Genomic DNA, 16,194 nt, shown 5'->3' with positions numbered 1-16,194 from the left:
TCGGCTTCCAAAAATAGTTCGCAAACTGGAACAGTCACTTCTGGATTTGCGACGTTCGGTAGCCAAAACATTCGAGAACTAAGCTGCTCAAAAACCAAGGTACAGTGGTACCTCAGGTTACAGATGCTTCAGGTTACAGACTCCGCTAACCCAGAAATAGTACCTTGGGTTAAGAACTTTGCTTCAGGATGAGAACAGAAATTGTGCTCTGGTAGCATGGCGGCAATGGGAGGCCCCATTAGCTAAAGTGGTGCTTCAGGTTAAGAACAGTTTCAGGTTAAGAACGGACCTCCGGAACGAATTACGTTCTTAACCCAAGGTACCACTGTACGACTGTACTGGGCCGAGACATTGCAACACTCAGTGAAAACCTCCCTGTGTGGCTTTTCAGCCAGATCTACTATTTTCTGTGCACATTCATGGGCAAATAATTTGGAGTGCTCCGATATCTTCTTTTAGAATAACTTAAGTTGCGTTTTCCCTGAAAGTCCCACTACTTTCTCTCAAAACTGAAGCGCCTTGTGATTTCCATGTGTTCCTAAATGCTTAGCTTTGGAGCATATATAGAACAAACTCCCCCAGGTGTTCTTCCTGAGCACCTTTTCCCCACAGTGATCCTGGGAGCCCAACCTCAGAGGCCGACTCCCCTCCCTTCGCTCCGATTGGCTCCAGTCAGCACAAAGGGTGAGAAGACTTCTTCTCAGTGGCTCAACAGCTCTCCTTTCATGCTGACTGGCTGGCTCTAGGACGCTGGAGGCGGGGATTGGGCTGCAGAAATTGTAATGGGTCTTTGACAGACCCATGCAAACCCTGCAACCCCGGACCACTACGGCTCTGCCCCCCAAGTCCTTCCACTTACCCCATGGCTGTTGCACTGACACGATGGCAGCTTGAGCGAGGAGAGATCACGACACCGTTGGTCAACACACACCTGCAACCAGAGAAGGAACAATTTTATTTTTAAAAAATTAGTTTTTATTAAGAGTTTCAACATAGCAAATTATTAAAACATATCCCCTTCATTCCACCCCCCCATTTTTCCCTCCCCAAGAGAAACCCTCCCTCCCTCACCACAAGACTTCCCTCAGCTCCTCTCTCTGATTTTTCAACACATGTTATTCTCTGCATATTGTAAAACTGTAAAGATCCTTAAATGATCTGTCTATTATGTTAACAATCAATAAATTTGTGTATGTTTATTCAAAACCTGCCAAGGAGTCCAATTCATTTTGCTGTTTTTTTTAAAGTAGTTTGTAAAAAGTTCCCACTCTTCTTTAAAGTCACAGTTGTCCTTGTCTCGCAGTTTGCATGTCAATTTCGCCAATTCCGCATAATCCATCAATTTCTCTCGCCACAGTTCTTTTGCCGGGATTTCCTCATTCTTCCATCCTTGTGCTATTAAGACTCTTGCCGCCGTTGTCGCATACATAAATAATTTCTTTATTTTCCTTGGCAGGTCTTTCCTACAATCCCTAACAAAAATGCTTCTGGGTTTTTTTTTACAAATGTTAATTTAAACACTTTCTTCAACTCATTATATATCATTTCCCAATTTTTTTTAATTTCTCTACATTCCCACCACATATGGTAAAAAGTCCCTTCTTTTTCCTTTACAATTCCAGCATACGTTTGACCCAGTTTTCTACATTCCTGCAATCTGTACTGGTGTTATATACCATCTATACATCATTTTCATATACTTTTCTTTCAAAAGAGAACAGTCTGTAAATTTTAAATCTATTCTCCACAATTTTCGCCAATCTTCAAATTTTATGTTATGTCCTATATGTCCTAGAAATAACAAATTGACCATCTCAGAGGAGGATTGTGTTCCAAGCAGCAGCTCACGGAGGAGGGGGACCTAACAAGATACACCCGCTGCGTCCACATGATGCCCACTCACCTTGCCAGCCCCACAGCCTGTGCCGGGCAACACCATGGCCAGATCCAGGATGTCATCAACAGGAGTCGGGGTGTGATGTGGGCATTCGGGAGCCCTGGTCGTTCTGTTCTGTTTTCTAGCATTGGTGCTGCTGGGTTGGCACTGCAGCCGCCCACACAAGGCGTCCCTGGCAGAAAGGGATTGCAAGTCTTTGACACACTGGTTGCTCTTGACTCTCTCCACGTCAAGTCTCCAGCCCTCAAGTTTTTTCAAGTAAATGAAGCAAGACTTCTAGTGTCACCGCGGTACAATAATATGGAGGTCATTGCAGGGAAAATAACTCCTATATCCCGTGTGTTTCTATGGGTAAGGAAGACTCGGAACATTTCTACGCCGTTCAGATGGAATTTCATTTTTTACCTGTCAAACTCAGATGTAAGAAAACTCTCTCCCTTTCATGGAAAGCTTCCATAATGTCTTTTGTTGCTTTTACAGTGGTACCTCAGGTTAAGAACTTAATTCGTTCTGGAGGTCTGTTCTTAACCTGAAACTGTTTGAAGGAATGGGTTTCCCAAACCCCAAAACTGACTGTGCAGGCAGCTTTTAAACTGCACCAAAATCCCCATTTCTCCTTAGCTAAAATGCATAAACTTTAGCCGTTGAGCAAATGCAAAACAAGAACACAGCTCTCTCCCTTATCAGTTTGACGGCAAGACTGGCCTTGACTCTACCAGTAGAACAGACACAGACATATCTTATGTTCTGAACACAAATGATGCAGAGACCCAAGTCTGGGACTAACGCCAGAGCATGTTCTCGGAAGTAGTGACCTCTTGCTCCAAGATAGGAGTAGGAACAGGAATATCCTTTTATGGTCAGGAGTGCAGGAAGGAAGATCCCTTTATGGTTGAGAGTACCAGAGCAGGAACATATGTGATGTCAACCTGTGTACGTACGCCGACGTGGTTGGGCTCCTAGGGGAGGAGTGAGAGGGTGCCTGGAGGATATATAAACTGCATGAAACCTGTCATTTCTTTGTACTTGCTGTGGACTCACCACGCAAGTGCCTTCTGCTATCCGGAGAGCAGAATAAACTCTTTCTTTGAAACAACCTCGGTGTCATTTTGACTTCCTTCCTCCTGTCCCGGAGCAACGCAGACCCAATCGGTGAACTCTAATAAGGCTACATTTCTTGGTGCATTGGCCGGGAATCCGTGTTCTCTGAGGACAAGGACGAAGGACCGGGGCGTCACTGCTCAGCGAACAGCTCGGTCGGCGTCGGTGGCTCCAAGCGCGCACCCTACATCTTCTAGGGGGAGCCCCCCACCCCGTACCTGAGTGGAGACGCAGCAGAGACGGAAGAAAGACAGCAGCTGCACGGGAGAAGGGTACCCAGGGGAAAGGTAGGCTCCACAGCTTGTTTTGTGGGGGTCAGGGGTTTGATCAGCCCCGCCCAGTAGGAGCAGTAAAGTGCCGCTGGGTTTAGCCAGTAGAGAGCAGTAGTGTGCCGCTGGTTTGCCGGTAGAAGAGCAGTAAAGTGCCACCGGTCTTGGGAAGTTTGTGGGTAAAGGGGATTGGGGAGGTGCATGGGGTTTGTATGTGTATGGGGTTTGTATGTATGTGTATTTATTTGTGTATGGGGACACTCCAGTGAATGTTTTGAGTGGATGAGACGTCGAGGCTCAGAGCCGCTGACGAAGCGAAGTGTGGTCCTTGTAAGGTGCGGTTCTTAGCAACATGAGTCCGTCTAGGCCACTAACAGGACGCGGAGAAAGGTGACTGAGTGGGAAACAACGTTAGGTGGACGGAGTGTCCCAGAGGTTAAGGGAAAGAAAAAGAAAAAAAAAGAAAAAAAAGGAAAAGTAAACCGACCCCCTTGCAGTGTTTGTTCTTTTGGACAATTGGAAATGTCAAGCTACAGTTGAAAAACCCCCTTTAAGCTCCTTTCTGTATTCTGGCAGTAACCAGCATAGGTGCGTCCAGTTGGCTTGTATTGTATTGCCAACACGTGGGATCCGGGGGGAAAAAGGGTATGTGCTCTGCAGAGGCAGGAATAGAACCCTGCATGAAGGGGTTCTCAATTCTGCCACATCTACTGTGCTGCGTCTTAGGGGGTTGGGAAACAGACCTTAAAACACCTAGAATCTTGCAGAGTACAAGTATTTTAAAAAAAGGGTAGGATTATTTGGTCTTTAACATTAAAAGTGACATGAGTTGTTAATGAGGTCAAATTTTATATTTTATATTTTCATGATAAAGGTCATGTACTGGTTTCAGAATTTGAATGTCATCAATTTACTGTGCTTTGAGCTACCTGGTATCTTAATGTGTTTGTTAATAGGTTTGTTTCTTATTGACTCTGTTGCATAAGGTACCCTGGGTGATTTAGAAACCACTTGTTAAATGTTGATCAAAAGTAAAAATGTACAAATGTATGGAAAAAGATAGTGTTGTCAAAAGGGATGGGGTTTTAACTCCCCCATCCCATGTTCAGATAGATGAGAAGAGAAGTAAGAGGGTTACGGGGACAAAGCAGTAAATCATCCCCCTTGCAGTGTCTGTGTTTAACACAGAAATAAAGACGCTATGCAGCCCTTGGTGGAGTCTGGAAACCAGGTTAAAATGGGGCCGGAGAACACTAAGGAAAATTACAAATTACCAAATATTGCATAGCAATATTTAAATTCAACCAAAATTGATTTTTGCACTACCTTTATATTTTTGAAATGCGTATAATATTTTTATTTGTAAAAGCGATGAACAATTGTATGCAGAAGGTGAAGTAGTGGTCTGTCGGAGAAGGCTCTTCTTTTGAAGAGAGATGTATGCAGAAGGTGAAGTAGTGGTCTGGGCTGGAGAAGGTAGAGGGAAGTAGAAAAGGTGAGAGGTAGAGGGTAGAGAAGTGAGAATGTTGGAACAGGAGAAAGGTTGGGTAATGGGTTGTAAAGACAATTGAGTTTTTTTTTATGCTGATAAGTATCACTGAAATTAATATATTCATATGCTATTATTGAGAGTAATTAATACAGTAATTAATACAGCTAATTATATGAGCAATAATATGCTATTATTGAGAAAGTAAATTCTTTTTATTCAGAGAGAATTTACTAAATATAGTAAAAGCCGAATAGTTAGAGGCTGTGTGACCAGCAACACACCTTAGTCACAGTCCTACATGGATATGTGGAGTGATCCACACTAAGATTCTTGGTTGAGGTTTTCATGAGTAAAACCAGCTTTTAAAGAATTCTGAATTAAGAACTAAGAATATAATATATTATGGAACAGCCCTCTTTTTGACTGGCTGGACAGCTAACCATCCATAAATTAACAGCAAGAGTAGGGACCTGGAATGTTGTTTGTGCTTTTTTTTTTAGTATGTCCCTCCCATGAAAGATACTCCTTGGACATCTATTAATTGAAAATTGAGATGGGCCTTTTTGATTTCTAAGTGTACATGCCAGAAGAGGTCTTAGGCAAAATAACTTTTATTTCCCTGTTCACATTTGGCTGTGGAAAGTGTTCCAAAACAAACATCTTATATGAGAAAAGGTGTTGATTCGTGTTGATTGAACCTCCAGAGTTGTCAAATGCATTAGTGACAGCAGAATCAAGATGTTGATAGACACATACCTCAATGCTTATTGATACAATTACCCCCCCCACTAGAGGACTAGTGGGTAGATCCGACCCAATATTTTTGTGTTAATAATTTCTAAAGCTTCAAAAGCAAACAAAAGCTCTATTAGAGGCCCTTTCCTTCAACTATACAATCTTGCAGGAAGTGCAGAGAAAGTGGAACTTGGGTTTTCAAACCAAAATGCTAAGTAAAACAGGATGATGTGAACACTGGCCCAAGTGAATTCATGAATGTGTGAATCCATGTAGGAAGAGTGTTGGGGTGAATAGCAAGTGTGTGTATTGAGAAACTGGGACTTAATTCATAAAGCAAATAACACCAAGCAAGAGGCCCCACTGCCTGTATTCGTTTGTTTGTGGTTTGTGCCTTTCTTTGTGGTTTCAAATATGGAAGTTATCAGGCACTTCTTATCAGGGCTGCTTGTATGCTGTCATAGCCTTCTACGTGGTGTTCTCTAAAATGTTCCTAGTGCTCTAGGTCAGATATTTAGTTCCACATTATGAAAAGGAAAAAGCAGGAACCTTTCCCCCAAAACAGTGTCTTGGTACCTGCTATCTCAACCCCCCCCGACCCCCCCATCTGCTCTACATGGGATTGAATTAAATAGATATGCCAAAAAAAAGGTGGTGTTAAAGAGTTGAGTTGCACTCTGTCTCCTTCTGTGTGTAATATACAGATGCAGAAATGAGTTTATATTTAGTCAGCATGAGTTGCTTATTCCTCCTGTTTAATAGGAATACCCTTTCTGACTGTCATCAGATGTTTTCTTATAAGAAAATTCAGCCATACAGCAGGTAGCACTTAACTTTTTCTAAATGAACCATAATTCTAACTGAACCACTGTCCCAAGCCAATTAAGTACGTGAATATGTATATCAAGGATTAAATTATTTGCAGATAAATAATAAATAATAAGAGGGGGAAATAGGAAGGACTGTCCTACAGTTTATTTAAAAGGTCAATCAACTTCCAAATGCAGCCCAACAGAACCCCCTTTCACTGTGAATATTCTGCAGAAAGAATTTAAAACAGAAGCATATCTTAAAAGGAAAAGGTAGGATAATCATGGTAATAGGCTACCTTCCAAGAGGATCTCATTCTTTTGTGATTTAATTTCTGCTTGCAATTTGTGTGTATATGCTACAATCACATTTAACCCTGAAGAAGAGAGCCAGCATCTGGTACGCTTTTTTTGTGTTTTTAAGCTTTCTGTTTGTGTGAATGATTTCAGATGCCAGATCATCACCTGTGTTACCTTGTTAATGTACTTCATCTTTGTGTCAGTGTCACACACAAACAAGAGAGAGAGAGAGAGAGAGAGGATGAGAAGGAAAAAATAATAATGATGATGATGTTGGGATTGAATAATTTAGAAAGGACTTAAGAAAAGGAGGTAAAGTGGACAAAAGGACAGTACAAAAGGGTGTTTCAGTATATAAGATCATATAGCGATAAAGTGGGTGTAGCGCCTTTGGTCCTGAGGGCAGCAGAGTACAGGGATGGGAATTGGAAGAAGAAACAGAAGGCATTAATGGGGTAATGGGGCCCTTTGGATGTCCAGCAGTCCTTTGTTGGGCTCAAATTGTCATTTTTGTGTGTGTATTGAATATATGCTATATGGTGATTTGTGGACCTAGTAGGTATCCAAAGCCATTTGCACATGGCGAAATATGTTTTTTTATCAAGGTAATTTTATCAAGGTAATTGTTAGACCCTGATGTCTGAAAAATTAACCACTATGGGACAAGTTTTGCCTCCCTGCATGCAAACAGCAGTGACTGCTGCCACTCTGATTACAAAAGCTGACAAGTTCACCTTTGGACAGGAAACCACGTGCGTCACTCCTCATGCTTTGCCAGCATGGTTGGACATGAAAGGAACTTATTTTTCTATCCCCCTTTGCCAAGCACTGCTCATGCACCTGCAGTTGCAGCTTCGAATTACTGAGGTTCTTAACCCATGCCTCCAGAGAGACTTCTTAACCCGGTTATGCCACCATCTATGGGAGAGGATGGGCCTCCAACACCTGACTGCATATATTCCAGTAGGCCTGATTTGAAGAATGAAGCAAACCCCAGACAGTATCAGATTGGACTGCTACGATTGATCTACACCAACCCCTTTGACTCGCCATCTCTTAGTGCCCTACAGACACCGCCTCACGCTTCTCACCGCATCGGCTCAGCCCCACCCACCAGACAACCACCCTGCTGGAAGCTGGCATCTCTACACACAGCAAGAGAAGAATCCAGCATGAACTAAAAGAGGACATTTTCTTTTCTTTCCCTTTGAATATATAGCTTTGTATATAGCTTTGTGGGAGGTACCCTCCTTATTAGAAGAAGAAGGTATTAGGAAATAGATATATCCCTGTGCCCAAATGATGCAAGTAGGGCTGTGGGGGGGCATGGTTTTAGCCGGGATGGTAGTCTTCTGATTTCTGGCCATCGCCGCACCCACACCACTTAAGGTAACCCAGAGGCTAATGAGAGAATGGGGTGCCCGCAACACGCAGAAATGGAAGCCTATTCTGCAAAACCAAACCAATTGCATGGTCTGCACCCGGGACCTCTCGCACTCTGTGACCTACAGATGCTTTGGGAGGAGTACCCCTCCTCCCTGTGCCTTGGAATGAGTCCTCAGTTATGGCCCCGATTTTGGGTTCCGCCAGATTTTGGGCTGCGTTAAATTTGACAGAAGGAGCCTGTGGTTTTAACACTTCTGACCATGGTGTAGCTATTCGACACCTGGCAACAGAAAGAGAGAAAGTAGCCCATGTTCCTGTCCCAACCAGGAAGGGATGGGACATGTCTTCTTTGACTGAGTGGCTTCCAAACCTTGGGTGGCTTAGAGGACTTGTAATGATGTTAATAGACTAATATTGCTTCTTTTCTGCTCCTGTATACCCTGCTTAACGCAATGCCTGCAAAATATGATGCATAAAATGATGTTACGAATGATTCGGCCCCAGATTACAGCACTGACATGAGAATACCAGCCAGTACCTTGGGACGAGCCGAAAGGCTGTCCAAAAGAAGAGTAGGGAATGAAGGAATGGGTTTCCCAAACCCCAAAACTGACTGTGCAGGCAGCTTTTAAACTGCACCAAAATCCCCATTTCTCCTTAGCTAAAATGCATAAACTTTAGCCGTTGAGCAAATGCAAAACAAGAACACAGCTCTCTCCCTTATCAGTTTGACGGCAAGACTGGCCTTGACTCTACCAGTAGAACAGACACAGACATATCTTATGTTCTGAACACAAATGATGCAGAGACCCAAGTCTGGGACTAACGCCAGAGCATGTTCTCGGAAGTAGTGACCTCTTGCTCCAAGATAGGAGTAGGAACAGGAATATCCTTTTATGGTCAGGAGTGCAGGAAGGAAGATCCCTTTATGGTTGAGAGTACCAGAGCAGGAACATATGTGATGTCAACCTGTGTACGTACGCCGACGTGGTTGGGCTCCTAGGGGAGGAGTGAGAGGGTGCCTGGAGGATATATAAACTGCATGAAACCTGTCATTTCTTTGTACTTGCTGTGGACTCACCACGCAAGTGCCTTCTGCAATCCGGAGAGCAGAATAAACTCTTTCTTTGAAACAACCTCGGTGTCATTTTGACTTCCTTCCTCCTGTCCCGAAGCAACGCAGACCCAATCGGTGAACTCTAATAAGGCTACATGTTCTTAACCCGAAGCACCACTTTAGCTAATGGGGCCTCCTGCTGCCACCGCGCCACCGGAGCATGAGTTCTGTTCTCATCCTGAAGCAAAGTTCTTAACCCGAGGTACTATTTCTGGGTTAGAGGAGTCTGTAACCTGAAGCGTATGTAACCTGAAGCGTATGTAACCTGAGGCACCACTGTATTTTTATTATCTCCTCTCTATTTGGAGAATACAACCTCTGTACTGCTCCCATGTTTGGTAACTTCAATTCTGCTTTTGTTCATCAATACCTTTGAGCTTACATTATTACTACAATTTTTAAAAGTGCTTTGGGTCTGACCTGCTGCATTTCCAGGTAGAACTAGGAAAGATAAACCTGCCTAAAACCAGGGAAGCTAGTCTTGTCTGCCTGTACAAGGGGTGGTGAGCCTCAGGCCTGGGGGACAGAATCTGCCCTGCTTGGAACTCTTATCAGGCTACGCCCCTTCCAAATAGGCCACACCCCTCACTGGCCCCCATCCTTACAGGGAAAGCACTCACTTCTCTGAACACGGCAAATAGGAACCATCAGTTTGCTGACCACAGTGCCCTTCCAGGTCACCTCTGCCATTCAAAGAGGCCACACAGGCGTCCGAGACAGGGACCGAACCTGCCAGCGGAGAGAGAGAGAGAGAGAGATAGTCAGGACAGCCAACGACAGCAGCAGCATGCTGCCATTTTGATAGTCACGGCTTGAGAACAAATGGAAAAATTAACAGGCAAAAGAACCATATACAGTGGTACCTCGGGTTAAGTACTTAATTTGTTCTGGAGGTCCGTCCTTAACCTGAAACTGTTCATAACCTGAAGCACCACTTTAATGGGGCCTTCCGCTGCTGCCGTGCCACCAGAGCACGATTTCTCTTCTCAACCTGAAGCAAAGTTCTTAACCCGAAGTACTATTTCTGGGTTAGCGGAGTCTGTAACCTGAAGCGTATGTAGCCCGAGGTGCCACTGTAAATATTTGTTAGCAACTACGAGGGAACATTCACTAAAAATTGTGTATGTGTGGTTATTTAACCCTGAGGAACCTATCGTATAGCTAGATAGCTCAGCTGGTTGGAGCTTGGTGCTGGCAATGCCAAGGTTGCAGGTTCGATTCCCGTATGGGACACAGTCCTGCACTAGGGCTGGGCTAGATGATCCTCAGGGTGCCTTCCAAATCTATGATCCCATGAGAATAATGAGGGAAGCGGAACAGAAGTACAGAAGGTAGTTAGAGAACACTTGGGAAACATCCAGGAGAGGAGGAGGCTTAGAAAGGGCAGAAGGCAGGGACCTTCAGCCCTGGCAAATGCTCCACGGAGGGCCAAGGCCTACTGGGAAGGGTTGAAGAGTTTGTTTCCTTGGATAAAAAGTTAACTACACTGACAACCGGCTCTGCTTCTTTGTGCTCACCTGCAATAGACTCCAGCCCTGAAAAATGGGAGAGAGCTGGTGTGCTCGGATCCTGCCTGCAGTTTCCCCAGTTGATCACTGTGAGAACAGGATACTGGCTCATCCATTGGCCTCATCCAGGAGGCCCCTATTATGTTCTAAACTGTTCTGAATTATGGATTTTAAAGTGGTGTAAGCATGCTTTGAATGCATGGTGCGGATGAGGCTAAGAAGCAGACCAGGCCTTCTCGGGAGCTCGCCCCAGCCCACCCTTGGAAAAAATCTCCCCTTTGCACACAGCCCCAAACACCAGCTCACCTGGGCCCCAAAGATCTTGGCACTGGCTCAGGTAATTGGGGCAGACCCCCCCATAGCAGACAGCCTTCTCGTCCCCACACGGCGTCCCATCTTGCTTGTGGACGTTGGCCCGGCAACGCGGGGAGGTACCGTCACAGTATTCGGGGAGGTCGCATTCGTTCTGGGCTTCCCGGCAGAGAAATCCTGAACTGCGGAGCTGGTGAAAGACGAATAATAATAATAATAATAATAATAATTTATTTTTATCCCGCCCTCCCCAGCCGAAGCCAGGCTCAGAGCGGCTAACACAGTAAAAATAATACAGTTTACATAAAATCACAATCCATTAATTGAAATACAGTGGTACCTCAGGTTAAGTACTTAATTCGTTCCGGAGGTCCATTCTTAACCTGAAACTGTTCTTAACCTGAAGCACCACTTTAGCTAATGGAGCCTCCGGAGCATGATTTCTGTTCTCATCCTGACGCAAAGTATTTAACACGAGGTACTATTTCTGGGCTAGCGGAGTCTGTAACCTGAAGCGTATGTAACCTGAAGTGTATGTAGCCCGAGGTACCACTGTATATTCTAAAATCAATTCATTCTAAAATCAATTCAAAATCAAATTAATGTCAAACATTAGGCTAAGGTGAGAATTACCGAAGGAGGTGGTCAGACTGAGCCTTGGCCAAAGGCCTGGGGGAACAGCTCTGTCTTGCAGGCCCTGCGGAAAGATGTCAAGTCCCGCAGGGCCCTAGTCTCTGGTGACAGAGCGCTCCACCAGATCAGGGCCACGGCCGAAAAAGCCCTGGCTCTGCTTGAGGCCAGCCTAATCTCCCTGTGGCCTGGGATCTCCAAGATGTTTTTATTTGAAGACCGTAAGGTCTTCCGTGGGACATACCAGGAGAGGCGGTCCCATAGGTACGAGGGTCCTAGGCTGTATAGGCTGAAGATGGTAGGAAGATGGACACAGGTGTTGGCAGAGCCTGCAAGTGAGGAGGGGGTTCACCATGCCTCTGGCCCCAGCTGCACCCAACATTTAATGCGCCACAAATAGTCATGGTTTCCACCCAAAGAATTAGTTAAGGGGGCTGAGAGGTGTCAGGAGACCCTCTCCCAGAGCAATTTAACAATCAATCCCCCTTCACAGGGAACTCTGGGAATTGTAGCTCTCTGAGGAGAATCAGAGTTATGTGGTGAACTGCCCTGAGATCTGTGGATGAAGGGCGGTATACAATTAATTATTATTATTATTATTTGAATTTTATTTATTTATTAAAGTTCTTATGTTACATCGGTAAACATTATCATATTACACCACAAGGCTTATTATACTATAATTTTCAGCATGTATACAAAGTTTATATACGCAAAGGGAAAAAAGGAAAAAGGGCAAAAAACTATTCCAAAATCATATATATACCAAGACTTTGGACTTCCTGTCTATCCCGTTGTATATTCCTTTTTTCCAAATGAATGTACTCTTATTATTGTATATTTATTTACATTTATTGTTGTTGTTGTTATTATTATTATTATTATTATTAAGCTTGGATCACGAAAATGCTATTTCTCATTGTAATACTTGCAAACTGCTTGGAAGCCTATTGCGACATTATGCAGTGTAATAAATAAATTAGTGCAATAAATCAAGTTTCTGGCCATCAAGGAGGTGGACAAATCACAAAAGCGCATGTTAGGAGTTGCCTGCTGCAAACACACCCCTAAATTATCGTAATTCATAAAACTTAATTGCCACAAAAAAGCAACTCAAACAATGTACAACATCAATCAAATAATATTCACATCAAAACCATCACACACACACACAAAAATCTGGAACACATTGACATTTTAAAAAGGCAGGGTTAGAACATTGCAGGCACACACAGAGGCTACCGAGAATTAAAAGCTGAAGGCCTGGCGAAAAATAAATGTTTTTGTCTGGGGTCTAAATGCATGTATTGATGCAAGCAGGGAGCCACCGCTGCAAAGGCCCTGCTCTCGTGTTGCCAGCCATGGGACTTCTCAGGGAGGGGCACCCAGAGAAGAGCCTCAGATAACTATTGCAAGATCAGAGTTGGGGGCTCAAAAGGGGCCCCAAGAGAGACTTGGGGCCAACATGCCTTGTCAGTCACAGGCCAGCAGGTCTCCCGCACAGGTCAATGACATATACAAACCTTTAGGTGGAACATGCAAATGTGCGCTTTCACTTAAAAGCCAAATTATCAGAGGGCTTGTGTGAACGAGAACGCAACACCCCTTCGAGGCAGGGCTGAGAAACCACCGGAAGATGTTCCCTCCCCACTCCTTTGCTGCTCCGACAACTTACCTTGCACTCGTGGCAACAGGCTCCCCCCGTGGCGCACTGGGCTCCGGGCATCAGCTTGCATGAGCTCGCATTGCAACATGGGTCTGTACACTCCTGAAAAAGGAGAAAGGCATTAAGTTCAGTGAAAAACCCACTGGGCTGCTCCAGATCCTCGCTTAGGCTTAACATGAACAACTATACCGGGCCGCAGTGAGATGAGCAAAGCCACAGCAGGCTCTCAGCAAAACGTAGAGGATGCATCCTTCACACCAACTCCTACTTTCTCCGTTAATTACACAGGAGAACTCTCTACTTCAAGGGGACCCTTTACGGCCTAGGCTTCTGGGCTGAGGCCTATATATGGACGAGTCATACCTGCGAGGAATTAACCTCAATGTGCCATGCCTCAGAACACAACCCTCCTCATAAATGGAGCAACCCAGTCAGATAGATAGCGTACAAATAATAAAACTATTATTTATTTATTATTATTTATTGTTGTTGTTGTTGTTGTTACTACACAGCAAGGGCATCTGGAAGCTGCATGGGGCAAAGGTGACCTTTAAAGCCCTAAACAGCCTCACCCCATATACTTGAAGGAGCGTCTCAAACCCCATCTGTTCAGCCCAGACACTGAGGTCCAGCTCCGAGGGCCTTCTGGTGGCTCCCTCACTGTGAGAAGTTACAGGGAACCAGGCGGAGGGCCTTCTCGGTAGTGGCGCCCTCTCTGTGGAATGCCCTCCCATCAGATGTCAAGGAAATAAACAACTATGTGACGTTTAGAAGACATCTGAAGGTAGTCCTGTTTAGGGAAGTTTTTAATGTTTGATTATTTATTGCTTGATGATGATGGGAGCCGCCCAGAGTGGCAGGGAAACCCAGCCAGATGGGTAGGTATAAATAAAAATAAAATAAAAATAAAAGGAGAGGAGGAGAAAGATGGGGAGAGAGGTGCCCTTCGTACCACCAGGAGGCCGCAATCGCACTCCTCCTTGTCCTCCACAAGGAAGTTCCCACAGCGAGAATCCACCAGGCGCCCCGGATCTGGCACATCAAGGAGGCACCACACCCGGTCACTCTGCAGGATCTGCTGGAGTTTCCGGTGGCTGCAGCTGCTGAAGGTTAAACCGGGCATGATGCTGGCAGAGAAGAGGGAAATGGTCAGAGGCGGGGTGTCCTCAAACCCCCTGCATTTCAGCAGTCCACCCAGCCACCCAGGGGAGGGGGAAACCCCACATGCGTGCAGAGGCTCACCCCGTCAGTGGCTCCATGATGCAGCTGCGACCTGGGGGAAAGTTAGGGCCAGAGCCATCACAGCTGCAGCCAGCGCCATCGTGGTCAAGGCCCAGGTTGTGGCCTAGTTGGTGCGAAAGAGTCGAGGCGATCATCAAGGGGCTGACCGAGTGGTCCTGGAAGAGGAGAAAAGACAGCTGGAGATTGCTCTGCGACTCCCTTTGGTACGCATTTTTGAGCAAGCCAACCTAATTCGCACTCCTCCTTTTGTTGTTGTTTAGTTGTTTAGTCGTGTCCTACTCTTCGTGACCTGGAGGTGCTAGAGGAGACTCTTGAGAGTCCCATGGACTGCAAGAAGATCAAACCTCTCCATTCTGAAGGAAATCAGCCCTGAGTGCTCACTGGAAGGACAGATCCGGAAGCTGAGGCTCCAAGACTCTGGCCACCTCATGAGAAGAGAAGACTCCTGGGAAAAGACCCTGATGTTGGGAAAGATGGAGGGCACAAGGAGAATGGGACGACAGAGGACGAGATGGTTGGACAGTGTTCTCGAAGCTACCAGCATGAGTTTGACCAAACTGCGGGAGGCAGTGGAAGACAGGAGTGCCTGGTGTGCTCTGGTCCAGGGGGTCACGAAGAGTCAGACACGACTAAACAACAACTCCTCCTTTATTCATTCATAAAAACACTTGCATATACAGTATACCGCTAACTCATAAAGAATAAAGATCCTTAGTTAAGGGCCACAAAAAACCCTGTGGGAAAGGAAATGCAAGGACAACAGATTCACCATCTCTTCAGGAATGTGTGGAGGTGGCAGTGATGGATAAAACAACAGATATAATCCAGAAAAAGAGAAAACACATGAGGTGGGATATATAATCAATGGGGAGAGATGGAACTGTTTTGTGGTCTATTGGAAAGAGCATTGTGTGGAGAGACTAGAAAGAGATTTGTTCATCTCAATTATGTACTTGTTTTTCTCCCAGTTTTCTCTTCCCTTTCTGTAGTTCAATGAAGTAAAAAAAAAAAATTAATGTGCAAACTACAGAAGGTTACCTTATATATGTAAACTGACATAAAAAGCATATAATGAAATAGAATCAGATAAATGTTGCGGAAAGGTGTCTTGTCAATCATAAGCTTGATGAAACAGAAAAGTTTTCAGCAGGCGTTTAAAAGCTGAATACCTAATTATTTATATTTTTAAAAATTATATACTTCATTTATTCTTTGTTTTTCCTTTTATACTATTCTTCCCAGAATACTACTACTGCTAAGCAGATCAGGACTGTGACCTTTTCTGTTTTGTTCCACTTCTCCATGATTCAACCCAAAACCCAAAAGCATATCCACCCATCAATCAATTTATTATGGTCAATAGGCCAAAAGAAACACACCATACAAAACAATCTCGGAGCAAAACAGATTGTAAAGTACTGCACAATGTAAGAACCATCATATGCAGCTACAATAATTGCACATTAGTCCCTGAAAAAAGGTCCTTAAAGTTTCAGGCGGCGAGATGTTTCTTGCTCCCAGTGTTACTGGCAGAAATTTAACCACTGCGAGTGATACCTTGGGGTTTTTCTTCCATTAAATATCTAACATAAAGCTGAACTGACCTTCCCAGAAGTTTGGCCAGCAAAAGGCCAATTGTCTCCTGCCTAAGTCACTTAAACAGAAGGACAGCTGTCTACAGATCCCTGCTCCTGATGATTACAGACCATAACACCCTTAAGGAAAGAGGA

At 44.6% G+C, this 16,194-nt stretch overlaps 1 protein-coding gene across 6 annotated transcripts in view; it reads right to left on the bottom strand.

Annotated features, from left to right (window-relative positions):
• Positions 1–16,194, bottom strand: part of ADAM15 (ADAM metallopeptidase domain 15) — a 53,336-nt gene that overhangs the window by 19,677 nt on the left and 17,465 nt on the right. For all 6 annotated transcript variants that reach the window (XM_081891395.1, XM_081891396.1, XM_081891397.1 and 3 more), the window contains exons 11-17: positions 14,465–14,619; positions 14,175–14,349; positions 13,232–13,324; positions 10,921–11,116; positions 9,727–9,835; positions 1,904–2,069; positions 860–931 (exon numbers count right to left, since the gene is read on the bottom strand). In XM_081891395.1, coding sequence (XP_081747521.1) covers positions 860–931; positions 1,904–2,069; positions 9,727–9,835; positions 10,921–11,116; positions 13,232–13,324; positions 14,175–14,349; positions 14,465–14,619 — 966 coding nt within the window. The remainder of the gene's footprint in view (positions 1–859; positions 932–1,903; positions 2,070–9,726; positions 9,836–10,920; positions 11,117–13,231; positions 13,325–14,174; positions 14,350–14,464; positions 14,620–16,194) is intronic.

Source organism: Podarcis melisellensis, assembly GCF_964234715.1.
Source record: "Podarcis melisellensis genome assembly, chromosome: 16".
NCBI lineage: Eukaryota > Metazoa > Chordata > Lepidosauria > Squamata > Lacertidae > Podarcis > Podarcis melisellensis.
Note: the sequence above shows the minus strand (reverse complement) of the source record. Positions and strands in the feature narration are given on the sequence as shown.